At 40.5% G+C, this 23,343-nt stretch overlaps 1 protein-coding gene across 6 annotated transcripts; it reads right to left on the bottom strand.

Moving 5' to 3' along the window:
• Positions 1 to 3,442: 3,442 nt before the first annotated feature.
• LOC307030494 (E3 ubiquitin-protein ligase TRIM21-like) lies at positions 3,443 to 15,443 on the bottom strand. 6 transcript variants are annotated; one of them, XM_079666967.1, is made up of 12 exons: positions 13,846 to 13,864; positions 12,419 to 12,509; positions 9,336 to 9,876; positions 7,988 to 8,168; positions 7,592 to 7,687; positions 7,112 to 7,201; positions 6,870 to 7,013; positions 6,357 to 6,504; positions 6,119 to 6,160; positions 6,004 to 6,030; positions 5,736 to 5,911; positions 3,443 to 4,907 (listed from the first exon to the last, which is right to left on the bottom strand). In XM_079666967.1, exons 3-12 carry the CDS (start codon positions 9,845 to 9,847, stop codon positions 4,539 to 4,541), a joined length of 1,785 nt encoding a protein of 594 aa, XP_079523093.1. In that variant the 5' UTR covers positions 9,848 to 9,876; positions 12,419 to 12,509; positions 13,846 to 13,864; the 3' UTR covers positions 3,443 to 4,538. The 6 variants fall into 6 exon arrangements, with proteins under 6 accessions (XP_079523093.1, XP_079523092.1, XP_079523091.1 ...); XM_079666966.1 differs by lacking the exons at positions 12,419 to 12,509; positions 13,846 to 13,864 and adding an exon at positions 15,359 to 15,443 and having other exon boundaries at positions 9,336 to 9,858; XM_079666965.1 differs by lacking the exons at positions 12,419 to 12,509; positions 13,846 to 13,864 and adding an exon at positions 15,359 to 15,423.
• Between the last annotated feature and the right edge of the window lie 7,900 nt (positions 15,444 to 23,343).

Below are 23,343 nucleotides of genomic sequence, written 5' to 3' on the forward strand. Positions count from 1 at the left end.
ACGGACGGATGGAAGTGTCGATAAGAGCAAGGTTGTTTGCAAATTATGCAAAAAGGAATTTGCATATCACCGCAGCACATCAAGCCTCAAGTATCACCTCAATGCAAAACCTATAGCAGCTAGCGTGGAAGTTAGCGTGGACGTTAGCCCGACTCGGAGTACAAGGGCCCACACCCAATTCGCGTTGATCAAACAGTGGCCTATGCAACAGAGAGATTTTATTTTTCATCAGGATATTGGAAGAATAGGAGGGATTGAGGTCAATCACTGGCACTTTTTTATTTTATTTTAAATGGTACAGTACACTTTATGTTGAACTATTTATTATGTTGTTGGTGCAACTGGCACTTTATGTTGAACTGTTTATTGTTTTGGCCAAGGTTATTGAGAGAGTTGGACTGAAATTGATTAGATTTTTGAAATCAACTGTTGGTAAATCAACAAAGTCTGTTATGACCTCTGAAGCAACAGAGAGATGTTTTCTAATAGTCAGGGTTTCCAATGTTCTGAATGTACTTGAAAGTATTGTGTTTTACTTAAAAAACAAAGTGTTATAGTTTACATAAGGTCTACCTACCTATAGGCTACCCTGAATCTCTGAAATGTACTATATTCCTAAATATGCTATTGCTACACTTTATGGCAAAAATTGCACTTTTCTGTTGGTCTTGGTTAAGTACATCCTTGAAAAAAATAAACAATGTTTTGTTGCTTAAGCTTATGTATTCAGTCATTCAATGGTATACTAAAATCCATGTGAAAAAAATTGCTTCTCACTGTTCTCAGGTCAAATATTTATATGTGATTAAAAATGCGATTAATTGCGATTAATTAATTACAAAGCCTGTAATTAATTAGATTAATTTTTTTAATCGAGTCCCGGCCCTAATATATATATGTAATAAAACATAATGCACAATGGTACACAGTATCCGAACTCTTTAGGCACTGGTCAGAGGCATTCATGTAAAGCAGATCACCAGAATCCAATACTGGTAAAAACGTTGCAGAGATCAAATGTTTCCTTGTCTGAAAGGAGAAACCTAATTTTAAAACAACATTTTCACTGTGTGACTTGAAAGATAAGTTCTGATCAATAATAAAACCTAGATATATATATGTAGTGACCCTTTCAATGTCAATGTCAGTCAACAGAACAGTACAAATGTTGGGGAGAAAAGAAGTTAACTTTTTGCCATTTGAGATTATCATGAGTTTGGAGTTGTCTGCATTTAATACTAACTTGAGTTGAGATAAATGGGATGGAATAACATCAAAGGCAGACTGGAGGAAATCAAGACTTTGCTCTATAGAAGAGGATGAACAATAAATAACAGTGTCATCTGCATAAAAATGGAAAGCAGCATTTGAAAAATTATTAGAGATTATTTACATACAGTATATGGTGAAATTATTGGTCCTAATATGGAACCTTGGCGCACACCCTTTCAAATCAAATCAAGTTTTATTTATATAGCACATTTATAAACGATTTTTGGTCGAGCCAAAGTGCTGTACAAATAATAAAAATACCCTACAGTAAAGACATTTTACAGCTAATACAACAGCAGTTTGTTCAGAATATCAGTATGAGAAGAAAACGACACCCTCTGTTAGGGCTGGGTCCAAAGTTCAGGACCTACAATGGCAGCGACCAGATGGATTCAGTCTTTTAACAAAGTTTAATAAAGGAAAAAAGGAGCAACTAAAAACAATCCACAAAATGAAGGTGGATCTAGTTCACGCTGGTGGCGGCAGCAGGACTCAGGCTGGCTCGAGCAGACACTGGAAAAATAGAGTAAAAAACAAGGTTACTCTTCAACAAAAACAGCAAGAGAAAATCAGACTAAGCTAGGCTACTACGACATTCAGCTCTACCGAGTGAGACGGAATTATCTGGCACTGGAGTGTGAACATGACCAGGGTTTTATGGAAAAGTTGATTAGATGAGTACAGGTGCTCCTCATTGTGAACCAGCTGAGCCTTCTAACGATCACCACACTGCACAGGAGAGAGAGAGAAGACATAGGGGAGGAGGAGAAAGCTAAACACCTAAACCATAACACCCTCTGTCCTTAGACCCTCACATCGTACAAGGAAAAACTTCAAGAGAAAACCCAAAGTTTAAAGGGAAAAATGGGAGAAACCTCGGGGAGAGCAACAGAAGAGGGATCCCTCTCCCAGGACGGACAGACGTGCAATAGATGCCGTGTGTAAATCCAAGAGATAATACATTTTACAACATAGGTAGACCGAATGTTAGGAAATGCATGCGTCTATAATAATAGGATGAATCCACGAAGATGTCAACAATCCTGTGGGAGCCTTCAGGGAGGCAGCACAATGAAACCACGACCCGAAGTCCACGACTTAATCCAGAACTCAGGATAGAGTATCCAGGATGCGGGACCACAGCAAGAGGATCAGCCTCGACTCAAGATCACATCAAGACACAAAAGAAGAAAAATTTGGCTGGGTTAATCGAAACATGAGAATACACAGATACAGACAGACAGAAGGAAGAACAAGCACTCCCTTTGGAGTGATTTTTTTTAAATATTGAAGTTAAATGCATCAATCTGGTGCACTTTGAGAGCAAAATGAAGAGATATATGGATACCTCTCAACATCCATATGAAACAACTGTAAACAGATTTACTTTGTCTTTATGGATTCGAGTGTGGAATTGATTGTGATTGCTGCACATTATCCCTTACTTAATAAATACTTTTTTTGATAATCTATTATATAGAAAAGTATATCATATTGATATATAATATATAATTTATTGATAATATATAATATAATCAAATATAACAATCAAAACGAAATAAGTAGTATTAAGTATTAGGGCTAAGAAAATATTGTACATGTGAAATAGTTGTATGTATTGATTTAAATTGACATGCATACGCTAAGAAAAATAGTCCGTTGTTACTGTTTGAACTAACATACCAACGGCACTGAACATATGACATACCTACCATATTACGTTATATACTTCTTACCTTCGATTTCTCTTGTTCTTCTCCTCATTCGTCTTTGTTTTTCTTCAAGTTTTATTGTATTTCTTCAAGTTTTTATCTTGTTGGTCGAATGCACTTCAGCGTCAGCTAAATGCAATTTAATGTAATGATAAAAAAAAACCTCTATACTCTAGACAGCGTGGGTAAATTACCATACAGCCAATCACAATGCGTGACTTCATTGACGTCATGACGTCGTGACGTCACTGGTAAGAGACGGACCCCGAACACATATGGTACCCCGAACACATCTGGTACCGACACCGGACAAAAATACGTACTGCAGGCACGAAACAGACTACCAATAGAAATACATTGCTTCGTTCTGTGTGACATGAAAAAAAGTGGAAAATCGTGTTGGTGAACACGAATCAATAGAATAAATGTTGTGACTATAACACGAAATGGCATGAGACTGGGTTGTAAGAGGAGTTCTTTATATTACATAAGTTCACATCACATATGATTGGGTTTAAAGGATTTTTTTCCTTTACATTTTTTTGGGAATGTATTGTTAAATATGTGTACAATATGTGATCTAAAAGTGTTAAAAATATATTTTTTATTTAATCTTGACTTAGAGTTTCCATTCCCGTATTGACTCAATAAGCAGAACGGGACATTCCAAAGACTGATACATGAGATCGCTGTTTAGAAGAATAGCTACGTAATAACTTCTCTGATCCATTTAAGCTTCCCTGTTTGCTCTTTCCAACAGAACAAATGTCATGCCCCAACTGGCCTGACAGCATTCTGTAAATTGTGGTCATGTCAACTTTGAATGACAACTCAAAATGGTATTGTTGTGTTTGTGCCACTTAATTGCTGCTTAGACACCCAGCTGCAAACATTTTCAATTTGCAGTACAGTGCAGTGATCGTGAACAAAATGAATGAAGGTATCTTAAAAATGCTGATCAGTATATTCAAATGTAGTTTGTAAACCATTGCATGATATACAAGTAAACAATAAAATAACATCTTATATAATAATATGTAATAATAATCATTTTAACACGTTGTTAAAGTAGTGTTAAAGTTAAAGCAACTACTGAATTGACAGAATTCTAAAAAGACACAATCGTCATACAAAATATATTTTGAACTAGATGTAAGCCTTTAGGTCAGATATGATTGGACTTTTGCAAAGAGCCACACATTTAGCTAAGGCTCTCATACTGTACATCACACTGTTTTTGGTGTAGTCTTTCTTTTTTAATGTTTTCCCTCAGACTAAAAACATTTTGTTTACCTTGGTTTCAGCTATGTCTCTGTGCTGCAGTGTGTCTGAATAGATATCACCAAAAATGGAAATTACCAATGTGAGAACAGTCTTAAAGTATTGACATATGGACCGCCACATGAGTGACACCTCAGGCATAAATAAATGAAGTAAACTTTTAGCCTCATGACTTAGTCTACACAGCATTAAATTGCAGATGATCAAATATATTGCAGAGGTATCTTCCATCATACATGAAGCGAGTGGAAGTGAAGAAGTCCTTTTCACATTTCATTCTGGCATTGCAACAGGGCAGATGATAAGTGGAGCCTCATTCCGCCCTGATTTGTTAGTACAGGGGCTGAAGAAGGCATGGATGGTGTCAGGAAAGACATCTGTGAATGTAAAGATGAGCAATCTGGCCTCCACATTGAAGAAGGACACCACCCCCTTATCACAGTCCACAAAGACGCCAACCCGCGTGGGTCTGGGGTTCACGGTCAGGTTGGTGGAGGGTTCTGTTCGGAAGGCGTAGTCCGTCCGATCTCGCAAGCTCAGGAACCAGTAGCCGTGGGCGGGGCTTACAGTGATTTTGCCCTTCCGATTGACAGAGTGACTTGCCACTCCCAGGTCCCAGTCAGTCTTTCCTCCAACCTCCACCTGTAGGAGCAGAGCGCTGCAGTTACTGCCAAGAGTTAAAGGGCCCTATTCTGCTTGTTGGGCTTTTCCTTCTCCTGTAGTGTGTTTTATAGTTTTTTTTGCTTGGAAATTATTGCAAAGGCCAAAATCCCTGTGTTCAAGTCAAGAGAGTTTCCCATAAATGACATACCAATATCAGCCAAGTTATCTATGCCTCCCTTAGATGTAAGCTACAGTAGCAGTATTTCACAAGCTCTTTCAAATTGTAATCTGCTTATTTTGTCGTTCAACATTGAGGCAGTTTTCCAAGAAAAGTTTCATCATTGACTTAAAATAAATTAAACAGCCTTCTGTGTCTCTGTAGATTGATAAAAAAAAAAACGTAATTCTCAAAAACAAAACGTATTCATGTTGGGTGAACTGCATGTTTGCGTGCACTCTGTCATAACGCACAAGTATTTTCTCAGCCTGATATCACATGGTGCAGTGCATGCTTCTCGAGACAGTCAGGGGTCAGTACTGTCAATGTAGAGAGCTGCAGGAATGTTTGTTAGAACCTGGAAATTAGTTACTATTTCTTCCAGTTTCCTTGAGATGTTCATGTGTAAATAGTTTGTTTATAGCCAAACGTTAACTATTTCCGTCTGGCAAATGCATTTACGCTGAAAAAAGTGTTATTAATACTGTAGGTGGAGATAATCATGCTGACAGTATTATAATGGTTTGTTTCTGCAGTATTCCAAAATCCAATGGAAAAATCCTCATTGCTACTAGTCGAGGGGTCAACCTAAAAAAAGACGCTATCACTGCACCGTTCTAGAACAAACAGTATCTGTCCACATGCTGTACCTCCCAGTAGTAGCGCCCTGAGCTGAGGCCCTGGCGGCCCAGCACACACACCACCCGGTCGAAGCGCTCGGGGTAGTCGGGCAGAGACTGGTGGCGCTCCCCACACTGAACCTGCCTCCCGTCAGCTGAGATGATGAGCCGTGGGTGGGCTGTGTTGGCATCTAAAAGGACGTTTGCTGACAGATTGAGAGATGTTTATGATTACACCAGCAATGAAAACATAACTGACCACTGTTTACAATGACAACAGACTCCTTTCAATCCTTACTTGCATATTCTTGAACCTTTCTTGTCTCTGCAAAGAATAGAATATATTTTCTTTTGAAATGATTCTGCCACTGATTTAAATAACATGTTGTGCTGTTAGTTAATCAGGATCTTACTTGGGTTGGTCTTTGGTACAGCATGCTCCGACGATTGCTGGACTGTGAAATATGGGAATGAACATGATTTTTATACCACTATGCTAATAAACACTATTAGAGCTCGTAGAACACAAGTGTAGACACTGCTATGGTTCAGGTGATCCTTTTATTTCTAAAGACTTTGCACATAAGATTCAAGATAATTCCATCTGTGTCATGATCTTCCCCTTGAAATCAACATCTCTCTTAGACTTACAGACTTTGGGCAGTTGCTGTATCTCTTCCTGGACGCGCTCCATCATTTGATATACAGTCCTGAGAACCGCCCCCGAGGTCAGCTCAGACACCACAGAGACAGAGGACCAGTCCTTCACTGGGGGAGGGCTGGACAGGGCAGGGAAGCTCTGCACACAGAGGGAATGTCTTAAACACATGTGATATCAACAGGCTTAAAGAAACACATTCAGAGAGGGTGCCATTGGTAAATCATTATATCTGCTGCTTATTCCCAGAGTTGAATCACATGTTGATGTTCATGTTGACATATGTTGATGTAGAAGAGACATGAAGAAGAGGGGACACATGTTGATGTAGAAGAGACATGAAGAAGAGGGGACACATGTTGGTGTATAAAATAAAAGTGGATTTTGCACAATAGGTGACCTTTAACTAACTTCAGACTTGTCAGTGTCCTGTAGACCTGTGTATGTATCACTACTGTATTAGTTGTGGTATCTCATATCTCTGTATTGACTCCTGCATTGAGTACCCTGAGGAAGAGTACGTAGTCTTCAGTCAGAGCCAGCTGGCTCACGGCCTCCCTCCTCTTCCTCAGCTCAGAGAACTCCTCCTGCAGCTCCGTCAGCAGGACATCCGCTCTGTGCTCAGCCGCCCACCGGCTCCTCTCCAACACCTGGGGGACACACACCATAATAATCACAAGTCTTATGTCAACGTTAACAGAAAAAGCCTGGAGATTCTCTGCATACTTCCTATGTTGGTTTTATTTACCTCCAAGACTTCAGCTTGGCAGCGCTCCAACCTGGAGATCAGCTTGGAAAACACACACACAGTTCCATGAGTCTGTGTCTCCAAAGCAGCCTGGGGACAGATGGACATGATGAAAAGAGAGCTCGGGGGCGGGGGGGCAAACTGATCAGGAGACTTCCAGGCTGTACCAACCTATTACTTTGTGCATACTGGCAAAGGCGCTGCAACTGAAAGCATTTCTTTTGAATGTAAAATCTCTGTATGAGAAATGAGTTATACCTTCAATCCCTGGGACTGTTCTCAGCTAGACAGCTCTCAGGAAATCACGGTTTTCGTTATATAACACATACATCAAAAATAAATGTTTTAATAGGATTTTTAAGAATGAATATATATACTGTAGGTGCTACTGTCTGTAATATTGTAAGAGTGATAGTTCGTTCAGATTGAACTTTTGCCCATTCTAAAAAAGGGTTCACCTTTGTAAAGAGAGAAACTCACCTGTATCTCTCGTAGGGAGTTGTGTATTTCCTCCACCTTTCTCTCTCTCTCAGAGATGAGACCCTTCAGCTCCACATCTGCAACACCCAACTGGGACTGGAGAACAGAAAAACATACGTTTCCTTAGGGTTAACTTAAACTAACTCTATAACGTTTAACCCTGCAGCACAAGAATGTTCCTATTATTTCTTTAAATAAATGTTTTATGTCCAAAACAAGCCTCGTAAAAAGTGTTTTCAGCCAATTTGTTTCCACTGTCCCTGACTCTCATTCAAGTATTTCGCTGTCCATCCCAGTTAGAAAACTCTCCTGACATTCTCTTACGCACGCACGCACGCACGCGCACACACTCACACACACGCACACACACACACACACACACACACACACACACACCTTCCTGCTGTGCAACTCCCTCTGGGCGGGGCTGATGCTGTGCCCCCTGTGCTCCGCTGTCTCCACACAGCTGGAGCAGATGCAGATGTTGTCGGTGCGGCAGAAGAGCTCCAGAGTTCTCAGGTGGAGGGGACACTTGGGAAGATTCTGGAAGGAGTCGCTGGGCACACTCACGGTATGCCTGCCATAAAATTATATTTAACAACATGGAAAATTGATACATCTGTAGTTTTTAAGTCAAATCAAGTGATTCTCAAAAGGCAATTTACACAGTTGATGTTTTTGCATTTCAAAAGTAGTACATTTAAAGGTGGGGTAGGTAATTCACTTCCATGAAATGCTCTTAACATCCCGATAGCAATGAATATCTTAAGTGCTTTGACAATAAATCCATAACAAAATGTCATCTGTGGAAGCCGTAGTACTGTAAAAAGCACGACCAATCATCTGAGCCGGCCCGGCTAAAATAACTGGATGGCCGACCTGCCTGTCAGCCTTCCATCTGTGCAGAAACTTATCTCGTGCCCTCATTGGTCATGTGCGCGTTCGTGTGTGTTGGAGGAGGGGCTCTGTGAGGAAGTCTGAAAGAAGGGGCAAATTGTTTTCGGTTGTGTAATTGTTTCAAATTCTAGCGCACTCGAGCTGGTTTCTCCATTCTTACCCACCTTTAATGAAGAAATAGTTAATTGGTCAATTTCTCTGCTGCGTTTGTGTTTTTTTTTTACCTGGTATTCAATTTTAATTTTGAATAAGGACACAAAAACACGAGTGCATCTCTCCTGCCAAGTCATTTCATGTGTGGAAATGTGTCCACAAATGTTTAAATAGCACTACTGTAAACCTATAAAAGTTGTATTGTGATACATACACAGCAATAGCCTATAGCCTACATATCAATAAAATACATGTTGTGTTTAATGATATATTTGTGGATTATGGTAGGCTACATTGTGGATTGTTTTCTGTGGGTTCTAAATATTATAGACCAATAAGAACTTCTTTAGAAGAGGATCTAAAACGGAATGGTTTATCTCATTTGTTCTGATGGAGACAGCAGACCGGTGGTCTTATTTACTATACTGCAGATACCACAATGTATTTGCACAAGCACTGAGAAGTGAGTACACTGAAAAAACGGAAGCATTTACTTTGATTAAATGTATTATGTCAACAAATGTCTTGTAACTATATTAGATTAGTTGTATTAAATAATAATTTGTATTTAAACGTAATATTAATGCTTTAAACCAACCTAATACAGTTATGCCAAAGTTGTTGACATAATGCATTTAATCCAAATCAACATTCCAGTGTTTTCGGTGCAGTGTCTAAGAACGTAGGGTGGCACCTGCGGGGGGGTGAGTAGGGGGGAGGCGGGTCTTGGGGCTCATCACTGAATGGGGCTGGGCTCTGAGGGAGATGGTCATCGGGTGAGGAGGGGTGGGTGTTAGGCGTCCCCGGAGTCTGCAGCTGCTGGAAACGATTAATCATTTCAGCGAAGACGGTCCCCGGCAGCTCCCCCACCCTCTGCGGGAGAGAGAGAGAGGGATGGCGATGGCGGGGGTGAGAGTTTGGATCGTCCACACCCTGCCCTCCAGAGCTGACGATCTGCTTGAACTGCTCCGTGATCTCCTTCAGGGTGCGGTTGATGTGGAGCTCCGGTCGCCTGCGGAAAGGCTCCTTGCAGAGGGGACACTCATAGGATTTGGCCCCCACTTTCGTGTCCCAGTAGGAGGAGATGCAGGCCTGGCAGAAGCTGTGGCCACATGAGGTGGAGACGGGGTTGTTGAACACATCCAGACAGATGGAGCAGGTGAACTGGTCTTCAGACAGGGAGGCTGCAGAAAGCTCCATCGCCATCCAACGATCAGCTGGAGAGAGACAGTGTGCTGTTCGGAAGGGATAGCTCAGGATGAAGAAAACATAGACAGACCTTCTACACTGAAACTGAAACATCGACTTTAATTCAATGTATCATCTCAAAGGGTTCCACATAACTGTATTAGGTTAGTTGAAAGCAATAATATCACATTTGAACTAAATTGTTTTGCTTTCAACTAACCTAATACAGTTATGTGAAATCTGTTGACACAATACATGTAATTAAAGTCAACATTTCAGGTTTTTGTATTCCGTTAAAATTAGGTAACTGTCATCAGTAACGTAATCTGAGTATCACAATATAAAAGTAATGTAACCTGATTACTTTATGTTACTTTTGGATATCCTCAATATCAAATGCAATGAAATATGCATTTTTAGTATTATGTAAGACAACAGAACAATGACTTTAGGAAAGAAGAAACCAAGATATTTAGGATCAAGTTCACATAATGCTTTCGAAAAAAAGATATTTAAAATAAAGAAGATTAAAAGTAACCTTAATGAAAACCAAAAACAACAATGTATTTATGTTATTTATTTATAAGTACAGTATATGTCTGCCTATAATGTATACAACTTTTTTAATCTAACTGTAAGGGAAAGCATTTATCTTTTTTTTCTATTCAGATGACATAATCCCGTCCTTTAAGGGTTCATTCTAGATCTGCTGGTGGTTTGTTTTGGTCGTAAAGAAAGGAATCTACACCAAGGTTGATGTATGTGAATTCCCTATAGGCTTATAAGGAGCAGTCAAACTGGTTGCAAGGATATTGTGAAATACCATGGAACCACGTTCACACACCAGAACGATGGCAAACAATGCAAACAGCTCAATCAGATCAGAGTCCCACAGGTTAATAAGGTAAGAAGCATTCTTTTGTCACACTGAAATGAAATACAGAGTTTAATCCCAGATCAATTGTACAAAAAGGCCCAGGAACACATTTTCGTCATTGATTGTAATGTAATGCTTAATGTCTCTTCCCTTGTTTTTGTTTCATATATTTCCCTTGTTGATGTTGAAAATGGAGCTTCTGTGATGCAAGAAAAAGGTCAGACTCAAAGTATTATCGTATCGTATTTCGTGTCTGTACGTCCTCTCTGTCTGCATGCAGCCTCAATGCAGAGTCCTTTCCTCATGAATGACTGCGTAAATAGAGTTCACATTAATATATCAGGTAAGATTTGTACAAACAAATTAAACGATTTATGTCTTTTTTTACAATCCCCTCAACAGGCTCAAGTTTTTCTTCATTTGTCAGGTTATTTTTCCTTGACCACTGGAAGAATCTGCAGATTGGTGGGGTCTGATAATTTCACCCTTAGTATGCTGAACACGGACACAGGGTTGAGCTTCTGTGGGTGCCTGTCCTGTGATCAGAGTTATTGAATTTGTTTTAAACCAATGCTTGGACTGATGAAATAAATATGTTCGATGATTAAGTAGTTAAGGTTGGAGTAGTTTAGTTTTGAGGGTTTTGGTTAGTGTTAGGTATGTTTCTGTATAGTACATTAACTCTCTCCAATTTGAGGTACTCAGGGGTTAAATTGGGATTTGATATGTGGGGGGGCTCTGTGTGGAAGGGTCGGTGGGGCGGGGGTGGTGGGGGGGGGCGGTGTCGAAGATCTCATGATTTTACCGTAAGGGCTATACTGTATATGAGGCCCTAAAGCAACTGCTCCATTATCTGTATCTAATGCAAATATTGATGCCACCAAATGACACAATACAAATAGCAATTACTTAATTTGAATTTATTTACATCTTAAATTATTAATGTAGGCCTACACACAAAGATGTTTACAAATATCCAACCTTCAAATTGCTATTTTAAATCATAATTGCTCTGCACACTTGCTAGAGAACATTTTTGATGAAATCTCAGTTATAGGGCTGCGAGATTATGGCCAAAAGTATGCTGTACATTTCACTGTAAACCAGCGTTTCCGCCAGGGGGGCGTCTTGCCGCCATTTGACGCCCTTATTCAGCTCGGGACGCCCTGAACGCGAGCTGAGGGCGTCAAAAAATATTAATAATTCGAGAGAAGATCGAGAGTTTTTATTGCTTGAAATAACAAAAAGGAAAAAGGACAAAGACATCCCTCTGTTGGAGGGGCAAAGGAGTCTGGTGGGATTCTTTTCGGAGTATTGAAGATCGTTTCCCCGACATCGAAGGTGCCTGCTACAGTACAACACGGAACGTGCACGATTTGTGGAGCACGCGCGTGAGCTGCGAGCGCCAGAGCCTCGCAGCGGCGAAACTGAGGCTCCGTTGTAAACTGTGGCAACATGAAGAGCCGTTTGGGAGCCGAAACAGCCGGCGCTTTAAGAGAGCAGAGCCAAATGATCCGGCTCACTAACGTAAAAAGTCAGTATCAATAAGGGACGGCTCAAGTCAAAATTCAAAACACCCCCTCCCGCTCTCGGGGTGGACGCCCTCTCAGCCCTGGTCTGGCGGAAACACTGCTGTAAACGATTTAATCATCACCAAAAGTAGATGTTATTATGACCGATCAGAACTCAGCTTTATGCACTCACATACATACACTTAGCTTGGTTTAGGAAACGGGCTCCGTGTTACAGGATGGGTCGCGTGGTTTCGCGGAGTCCGGGCGGGGGGGCTGCGGGCTGCAACTCCTGATCGGAGCAGAGACACACGTTCACTAAGCCAAAAAACGATATCCGGTCACAGAGATCTGCTATTTGAAAGTAAAGTCAATACATATCGACACTATAGTCTATATTAACAACGAAAAAAGTTTTAACATAGTTTTTTGTATATGACACATTTGCGAGGGTGATGATGTCAGACCATCGTCCTATGTGCCGGGGCTGAGCCCCGGACAGCCCCGGCCCAATTTAACCCCTGTAGGTAGGCTACTATAATAATATTATATATAATATGAATCATTTATTTTCAGTGTCTGGGTCCCTATTCCCAAGCTTCGTTTGGGCGTCCCATTTCACATGTCTCCATCATGTCTTATGATTGAACTTGTATATTTTTTTAACTTGTGAATAATTAGTGTGGATGTTGTGTTGATGTTGATTGGAGATGGTAATACCTAATTGTAATTGTCATGAAAAAGTTAAACATGGCAACAAAGTCGAAACGTGCAAGTCATCCACATCCACAGCTAAAAATAGTGCCAGTCAAACGCCAATGTGTTTCTGAAGTTTACCAAGTTATACATTTGTTTGCTTGGGTTTAAAGTAAAGCAAAAATGTTGTTACAATAGAGGCAGAGTATAATTTATTCTGATTGGTTAGCAGGAGTGCAACTGGTTTCCGGGGTTGATATGTTCCAATTGTATCCTGTTGTCAGAAGAAAACAGTAACTCAAACTGAACAGCTAATGAGTCTGTAACAGTAATATCAATATGATGTCACAGTGATGTCACCAGGGTTAGGTCAGTTCACACTGGGAGACATCAGATTATAGTGCAGAGCGCAACTAATGACAAATTACCATCTGTTACTATTGCATTAATACTACTCACATTGCAATGATCAAGGTGATTTTAGATTGTATGACTTTGTAGTTTACATTAACAACAACATTATTGTAAATAAGTGTCAGTGTAATAGCTCTAATAGTTACATAATATTTCCCTGTTACTCTCATTGTTTGCAATGTGTTTGTAGGAAGTATAGTAAGCAGCACACACACACACACACACACACACACACACACACACACACACACACACACACACACACACACACACACACACACACACACACACACACACACACACACACACACACACACACACACACACACACACACACACACACACACACATACACACACACACACACACAAACACACACACACACAAACACACACACACACACACACACACACGCACGCACACACGCACGCACACACACACACACGCACACGCACACACACACTCTGTTTTTGTTTTACCCGTACAACGTCATATTTTGATGAGAAACTCTACCTGACCTTTGTTCATGTCACATATTTCTGAGGGATCAGAATGGCTGATAGAAGTGTTCCCCTTCACACAGTGGGCACAGTTTGGGGCTCTGGATGACACAACGTTTAGTAAAGAGAGTGCTGCTCAGAAACATAAAACACATTCAGGCTTAATCTGACTAGATTGGATTTATTGTCCAGACACTTCTGAAAAAGTGCAGCTCACAGTGGGTTCCTCGTAGATGCCAGTCTGGTTGTATTATTATATAACTACCACTTCTCCAAATCTCAGATTATTATCTTTCACCTTACAGAGGCCCTAACAGTCATACAGTATATTTTTGCCTTTAGGTTTTTCTTATTCTTCTGCTTTATGTCTGTATTAGATTAGAATACCTTATTTATCCCAATTTGGGAACATCTTTTGTCACAGCAGCATGATCACAAGGCCTTGCCCATATATGAAATGAAAAAGCTAACGTTAATGCTAATGTTTTGCATGATGCATTTAGCGTTCTCATTAACCCTTTTTAGCAACCGCTGTTTTTAAGACAAACAAAAGCGTCCGGCATTCAGCAGCAGGTATTTAAAAGTTAAAATAGTTAAAATAGAAACATTGAGACAAGCGTACCCAAAGTGCTGAAAATGTTGACTAATTTCCGTGTTTTATGACCCACTCCTTAACCCCTCTAATGCAGGGAAAATTCAGTATTCAGGTGCATTTTCAAAGCTCTACGTCCTTAGACTAGGGCAAAAGGTTGACTTTGATTAAATGTTTTATTTCAAAAGATTTCACAAAACTGTATTAGGTTAGTTGAAAGCAATACTATTAGGTTTATATACAAATATAAGGTTCAACTTAATATTAGTGCTTCCAACTGACCTATTACAGACTTGTCAAATCTGTTGACATCGTTCAGTTCTTTCAGTGTGTGTTACTAAGAAAGATTAGCCTATCTTAGCGGAAATACTGAAAGCAGAACTATTGTTATTATGATTGTTCTGATCAGAAATGTCCCAGGCATGTTTGTTTGTGTTATCCTGCCAACAGCAGCATTCAGTGCATTGTTGCTAAACTAGTCATGAGTGGAGTTGTGCATGGGGAAACAATAAAGCTAATGCAGCAGGCTCCAGCAGTCTGCACCTGTATTATCTGACACTCTTTCAACACATTGGTATTACATTCCTTTAGCTTTTGTCCAAAGCAACATCGAGAGGTGCTCAGCTCAAACTCTGTACATATTGTGTACTTACTGTTGAATGTTATCTCACATTAGATAAGAGACAACAGTGTGGCTTTCTGCATGTTTTTAAAGTACGACAGACTGCTGAGGCCATTAGCACAATTTGATCCTAAAACAGTATATAAATAACTATGTTAAGAGACTATATGTGAGAGTTGGTTAACCTAACATTATGTGAAGTCTTGAGTATTAGTTCACTTTATAATATGTTAAGAGACTGTTAGTGGTAGATAAGTGTATAATAAAGAGTGGGTTAACTGTATAATGTATCAAAGTGTGTGTTAAATGTGCCTTACCTGTTGAGAGGTGGTTTCTGTGGTGCTGTATTCCTCTGAGTCCTCTGTGTCTCTCCCTCTCTACAGTCAGTCGTGTTGTTGTTCCCCCCCCCCCCCCCCCCCCACACACACACACACAGACACTATGCAGTCCAACCTGCTCTACAGGTGCAGCCTCTCTCTGCTCTGTGAATCCTGACACCAGGCCAAACTGTCAGAACTGTTACAATCACACTTTGTGAAAGTGTGAATAGTATGGATCAAGTGAGCCAAATAAGTCTTTATATATTAAATGGGATTTAAAAAAGAGCTGTTTGATTTGAGTCTTTAAATAAAGTAATGTGTCTTTTCCATGAGTCTTGTTGCATTTCTCTCCACACTGAAGCTGCAGGGTGTTCACATACAGAGTCCACACTGTTGCTTTTCTGTAACATGCATTACAAAATCTAATTCTGGCTTCATGAAAGCCTTACTGAAAAAAGTACATTATGATAATAGGCATATCAACCTTAAGAAAAGGATAAATTAAGTGGAAGAAGGAAATCTCCCTTAAATTGCATTAATAGAGTAACGGTATGTCTCCCTAATGTAGAAGTGTGCACAAGTTTAAAATGAATACAAAATGGTTTTAATTTGACTCAAATGTACCTTTGTTTTTCCTTTTGAAAACGGTACTTTGTATTGTTATTTTCTCAGAACATCAAAACAAATGCAGATGTATTCTCTTTAAATTAGCCAAACCATTGGGCTGGTTCCTTAGTACAAAGTTAGTGTTACCATCTCTTTGTGTAACACGCTATCAGCAAAAAACTCCCCGTTTTTCAAAAGTGAATTTTGACCATGAATTGCATGGCCACGAAGATGCAAAGAAAACAACTGGAAACCACTGGACAATGGACATCAGTAATCAAATATAACTACCTCCATGTACACTGAAAGGAAACTGAAACGTTGACTTTAATTAAATGTATTGTGTCAACAGATTCTACATAACTGTAATATTAAGTTGAACACAATATTTTTGATTTAAAAGTATATTATTATAAAAGAGGTGGAGAAGGGATGGATAGACCAGTATGATAGAAGCAGAGAGAACAGTGTAGCACACGTTATACAGAGGGGGGTCCCAGCTCCCTGACAGAGGCTTTGTCCATGCTTTAGTTAAGTGTCGGTCAGTTGTCAGATTTCATTCTAATAATCCGGAAATCATGTTATAATACAAATAATAAATCAAGTAAAACCCCTCTGATTTCTCTGACCAGTTTGTCATGCATTTCTTTATTCTTACGTGTATTTGTTTGATCTGCCCCCCCAAAACACAGCTAGAATTTTAAATCTTGCAAAAAATCATGATTAGTCATTTTTCAACCCTATTGTTTATTCATTGTCTTACCCAGAGGTGGAAGAAGTACTTAGATCTTAGAGAAGTACCGGAGTGTATGAGTACCCAAGTAAAAGTAGAAAAGTATTAGCATCAGAATATACTTAGCAACAGAAAAAGTAGTCATTGTGCAGATTGGTCCATTTCATAATAATATATATGATGTGTTTTATAATGATTGATCATTAAAGTGTTCTCAAAGCTGGTAAAGGTTCAGCTAGTTTGTACCTCTGAATTGTAGTGGAGTAGAAGTAGAAAGTACCCTTAAATGTAAATACTCAAGTAGTGTCAAATAACCTACTTAGTTACTTTAACCCGCTGGTCTCACCAAATATATAACATTTCCTAAACTCTACTACACAGCTTTTGATTTGAGCTCTCGCTCTAACATGGCAGCTTCCCAGTCCTGCTGAGGAATAAGAGAGCCTGCACTGAGCTCCCTACAGTGGACAGTGTGAACGCTGTAGTTGTCAAGTCAACTTTTATAACGTCCTTGAGGAAAGGCATCAGAATGAATGGAACCACATTAAACACTAGCATAACCAGCACCATGCAGATGATGTTCACCGCTCTCTTCTTCTGCCGGTTCCCCTCCTTCTCTTTTTGCCCCGGGCCGGGCCTCCTGAGGACCCTGACGATGGACGCACTGCAGAAGAGCTCCGTCAGGAGGAAAGGGACCATGAACAGGAGGGCAACAATGTAATACAAAGATGATCCTTCCGGGAGGTGGACATGCATGAGCCCACAACCTAGAAACCAGCAGAGAGACTGACAATGGAGATCTTAATTATACTGAACAAAAATATAAACACAACACTTTTGCTTCTGCACCCATTTTTCATGAGCTAAAATCTAAGATCTAAGACTTTTTCTATGAACACAAAAGGCCTATTTCTCCTAATATTGTTCACACATTTGTCAAAATCTGTGTAAGTGAGCCCTCACACAGGGATGTTCAAAAAAAACGCCAGTATCTGGTGTGACCGCCATTTGCCTCAAGCAGTGGAACACGTCTCCTTCACATAGAGTTGATCAGCTCCCAGGAACTGTGAACAGATCCTGGAGGACAAGTGGCACCAACGGCCTCCTCACGGTATCTCTGTGAGTTCAGAATGCCATCAATGAAATGCACCTGTGTTCGTTGTCCATACCATACGCCTGCCCATACCCTAACCACCCCGCCACCATGGAACACTCGATTCATAACGTTGACATCAGCGAACCGCTCCCCCACATGACGCCATACACGTCCCTACAGTCAAAACCGTGATTCATGGGTGAAGAGGACACCTCTCCAAAGTGTCAGACGCCCAGAGGTCCTGGGACGGCTTATAGCGGAGAAATAACATTACACAGGAAAGAGTCCTGGTGGACTTTCCTGCAGTCAGCATGCCAATCGCACGCTGCCTCAAAACCTGCAGCATCTGTGGCGTGTGATAAAAGTGCACATCCTAGAGAGGCCTTTCCTAACCTGGGCAATGATCATGCTGTCCAAATCAGCACCTTGATATGCCACACCTGTGAGGTGGGTTGAGACACATTTGTGATCAATACCTGAGAGAAAGAGGCCTTTTGTGTTGATAGAAAAAAGTCTTGGAGCTTTGATTTCAGCTCATGAAAAATGGGAGCAAAAAAAAAAAGAGTTGCGTGTATATTCTGCTCAGCGTCATCTTTGGAATAACCGTTGATTGATCTTTGCTTACATATAATGAGCAGCCAACCAGCAGCCAGACAGGCACACCGATACTTGATCTGTTTGTACCTGAAGAGCAGGGAGGAGGAGGAGGAGGAGGAGGAGGAGGAGGAGGAGGAGGAGGAGGAGGAGTAGTAGAAGGAAGAGGAGGAGGAAGAGGAGGAGGAGGAGGAGTAGAAAGAGGAAAAGGAGAAGGAAGAAAAAAAGGGAGGATGAGAAGAAGGGGAGCAGAAAGAGGAGCATAAAGAGAAGGAGAAAAAGAAAGATAAGAACAAGAAGGAGATGAAGAAGAAGTGGAATAATAAATAGGAATATAAAAAGAAGAGGAGAGAATAATTCATTCATTTGTACATTGAAACACTGAATTATTATGTTAACAGATTAGGTTAGTTGAAAGCAATAATATAAAAATTTAAAACAAACATATTAACTTCACTTAATATGATTGCTTTCAACTACTTATGTGAAATGTTCTGAAATAATCATTTTAATTAAAATCAACTATTCCGTTTTTACAGTCAGTCTTTCTATCTGTGTGTGTGTGTGTGTGTGTGTGTGTGTGTGTGTGTGTGTGTGTGTGTGTGTGTGTATGCGTGTGTGTGCGTGTGTGTGCGTGTGTGTGTGTGTGTGTGTGTGTGTGTGTGTGTGTGTGTGTGTGTGTGTGTGTGTGTGTGTGTGTGTGTGTGTGTGTGTGCATGCGTGTGTATGTGTCACCTGAGGAAGACAGTTGGGTGCAGCACAGCCAGGTACCGGTCCACACACATGTGACACTGGAACAGAACCCTCCCCACCACAGACATGGCGTGGTAGAACTTCACTATCAGGTGGAGAGAATGCACACGGCAAAAAATAGCGACGAATGAAAAGAAAAAACATATGGAACACATGTTTTCCATGAACAGCAGGTTCAGAGTGAGGAGCTCTGATTGGACGAGGCTCCTCTTCCCCGACACGATGAGCCTCAGAGCCCAGCTGTTCAGAGGCAGACCCAGCAGGTTGTCAGCCGAGCCCACCAACAGGTAAAAATACAAATTAGGGGAGAGGTGCCTCGCAGATATGTTGGCCATTTCCTCTCTCTGAAGATCAGTCACCTACAATTAAAATCAGAGGACACTAAAGGGAAGAACAGTGGTGTAAAGTATAACTAGTACATTTACTCAACTATTGTACTTAACAACACTTTTGAGATACTTTCCATGTTATGTTACTTTGTACTTCTACTTCACATTTCAGAGGTAAATGGTGTACTTTTCCTCCACTACATGTATTTATTACCTTTAGTTACTTTACAGATGTGGATGAATGATGTGAAATATAATCAAGTGTTGAATCAGACTTTAGTTCCACCTGGAGTAAATCCACAAGCTACCCTGCAGTATACAAAGTTATTCAAACTAGCTGCACCTTTACCAGCTTTGAGAACACTTTCATGATCAATCATTATAAAACATATATAATATATAATATGTTCCCTCTGGAACTCACTCCCACAACCCATCAGAGACTGCACTGACCTCACCACCTTCAGAAAACTCACCTCTTCAATCTGGCTTTTAATGTGTGATTGTTTTTGTATTGCTTGATTTTAATTTGACTTTAACTATATTTATTTGTTGTTCTTTTCTTTTCACTATCTTTGTAAAGCGACTTTGAGCACCTGTAAAAGCACTAACAAAATAAATCTATTATTATTATTATTATTATTATTATATATATATATTATTCTGAAATGGACCAATCTGCACAATCACTACTTTTACTTTTGGTACTTTCACTATAATTTGATGATAATGCTTTTCTAATTTTACCTGAGGAACATTTTGAATGCAGGATTTTTACTGTAACAGAGTATTCCTACACTCTGGTACTTCTACTTGTATTTAAGATCAAGGTCCAATAAATAAATAAAGTTTTCAAAAAAAAGAATAAGATCTAAGTACTTCTCCCACCTCTGGGTAAGAAAACAGTTGCAGAGGTTGAAAAAGTACTCAGGTCATGTACTTAAGTTAAAGTAGAAGTACCAGAGTGTAGGAATACTTTGTAGCGTTCTATGCTGACTATTTACAAATGTTTCTATTCTAGGCTATTCCCTCTAAATGCGTCATTTCTTACCGTTCCAGCTCTCAGACCCACATTTTTATTATTAAGTAATAATATACATTATTATGTTTATAGTGTTTTACTCACCGTTCAAACAGTCTGCAATCTGGATAATAAAACAGTAGTAATAATAATAGTGTACATGCAATATCTATCATTGCGTATAGCTACATTTAAAAGTGCAAACACTTACCTGCTGTGTGTGTGTGAGTGTGTGTGCAGCTGGTTCTATTCAATCACAGATTTCATTTGATACAGAACACTTTGCATGTCTGGTTATTTGACTAAAGGCTCACTTTTCCTAACGACACATTATGAAACCTCTTGGGAAGCATTAAACAAAACACAATGAATAACTCATTCAAATCAGATCACGGAAACACTGTTCCTGCCATGTTCACGCTGCTGTCAGATTCTGGGCTTCAACTCATCAACATGATGCTGCCATTAGTTTGTGGTCTTCTCTCAGGTTCAAACTTGCAGACAAAGATAATGTGCAGGTGATTGTGATGCATGTATAAAGTATATGGAATATTTTTTCCCATCAGACATTTGAGTAAAACGTTAAGCTTCATCATCTAGTATGCACAATATATACCAAAGCAAATTCCGCATATGTAAATATACTTGGGAATAAAACCAATTCTGATTCAGATCTGTGCATTAGGTGATGATAATCTCATACAATGTATCGACATCTGCTGTTAAATGAATAACACATTTTATAAGATTTATACTTTATTTCCCCCCTCTTTAGCATTATTTAGAAAACAGCAAAATGTTATGAATAATACTTGATCAGTAATGTTAAAGTGTTTAGGATCGGTTCTTCCGGTTACGGGGGCCACGTAAGAAGACGAGACACACACAGCTCTGCTTAAAGTAACGGCCCGTCCACACAGCGGCGTGCGTTGAAGCTTGCTGGCGGGCGTGTCTGAAACTCGACCAACAACCAATCCCATGAATCTCCCGCCCCCGACATACAGTTTACGAAGTAAGATTGCCATCGCTCGAGTACAGAAACGGAGAGTATTCAAGATAATGAAAGGATTTGATAGAGAAGGAAAGTGAACGAGGGGGCATGAACTGAAATTGTTCAAACAAAGAGGCAGAACAGAGCTGTGACGGAATGTAATAAGCCAGCGTGTAATGGCGTCCACATGGCGGCGTGCGTTGAAGCTTCAACGCTTCTGCCCATTCACTTTGAATGGGGTGACGTCACGCTTCGCCGAACTGCATTGTGGGAGCGTCGCTACGCGTTGCTCGCTGCAAAAGTTGAGCAATGTTCAACTTTAGAAGCTTCGACGGAAGCTTCAGCCATTCAAATCATATGCCAGTACAAGCTCTATCCAATCAAACCACGTGCCCTTGTGTCCGGGGCGGGAGATTCATGTGATTGGTTGTTGGTCGAGTTTCAGATACGCCCACCTGCAAGCTTCAACACACACCGCCGTGTGGACGCTGCGTAACACAGGACTGCAGCAATTTCCGGCAAATCTATAAATAGCGCTACAGATGACCATGACTGAATATTAACTCGATTAGAATTCATTTCAGAGATAGGAACAACTCACAGGCTATGCCTATATACGGTGACTGCGCTGAGTGAGTCTCGCAAGTAGAGTTTCGGATAGCAAACGCTGTGCACGTGGCTAGCTATCAAGCTAAGGTACACAAAAGTTAAAAGCAAAACCCTGAAAACCAGATCACGTATGAGCAACCGAAGACTGTAGTGAATCTTCCGGAGGGGGCTGAGCGATGGGACCCGTGTGCATTTTTGGAAAAATTGATTCCGGAGGTGCTGAAGGAAAGACACTGCAATCCCCCCCCCCCCCCCTCCCCCCGAGTCATAGAACGGACGCACCGCATCAGACTGGTGAGGGACGCCGAGCAGCCATTGACATTGATATTGAAGTTTCTCAACCACAAGGACCAGCAGGCCATTACTGCGGCTACACGAGCTGCAGTGGACATTCAGTACAAGGACCATGTGAGACTGATCGTTGAGCGGCCCGACCAAGCAAGGAGGCAGAGAGTTCAAATATAACCCGGTGTGGGAATTTATTACTCCTTGTGGTACATGACACAGCCACAATCTTACTGTCTCATGTGAACACAGTCACCAGCAACAAGGACCTCCCACACACAAACAGGAACCACAGAGCCTAAATACCCACAGACTAATCAACCAACAACACACAGGTGAAGGGGGAGGAGACAACACAGGGAACCAGGTGAACACAATCAACAACAATGAAGCTATACAACCCGTAACGGAGACCGAGATCTATGGGCCCAGAGATCACCTCCGTGACAGACCAGCAAGTACGATTTTATTCGGACCTGGCCACAGGAATACATCAACTGAGGAAACGGATCGACCCGGTACGACAACCGAGGGATCAAACACTTGGGAAACCATGCTGGCAAAATGTTGATAACCCATAATTAGTGAATTCCCGGCCGAGGAACAATAGTTTATTACATTTTCTGTTTCGAAAGGTAAGCTGTGCATCCTAGTTAGAAATGTCTCAAGGAGTAAAGCTTAATGTTATTTATTTGAACTGCAGAGGCCTGCAGAAACTTAGACAAGTCAAACAGGTGATGAATAAAATAAATGATCTAGATTCAAAAATGTTGTCCAGAAATAACTCACTTAAGTAAAAAAACTCATCTATTTGAAGAGGATGGTACAAAATGAGAATACTGTGGCAGGGTAGTGTATTCACAGCGTCATTCTCATCCCAGGCTAGAGGAGTTATGATTCTTATTCATAAATCAGTCCCATTTCATGGGGATCAAAGATAAACGAGGAAGATATGTGATTGTTCA

Source organism: Notothenia rossii (genome assembly GCF_949606895.1).
Source record: "Notothenia rossii genome assembly, chromosome: 1".
NCBI classification, from domain to species: Eukaryota; Metazoa; Chordata; class Actinopteri; order Perciformes; family Nototheniidae; genus Notothenia; species Notothenia rossii.

Coding starts and splice junctions, on each gene's coding strand:
- LOC307030494 (XM_079666963.1), bottom strand. CDS start 9,943: ATGTTTCAGTTTCAGTGTAGAAGGTCTGTCTATGTTTTCTTCATCCTG. Junction 7,688..7,987: donor GGGAGTTGCACAGCAGGAAG/GTGTGTGTGTGT, acceptor TCTGTTCTCCAG/TCCCAGTTGGGTGTTGCAGA. Junction 4,908..5,735: donor CAGGGCGCTACTACTGGGAG/GTACAGCATGTG, acceptor CTGCTCCTACAG/GTGGAGGTTGGAGGAAAGAC.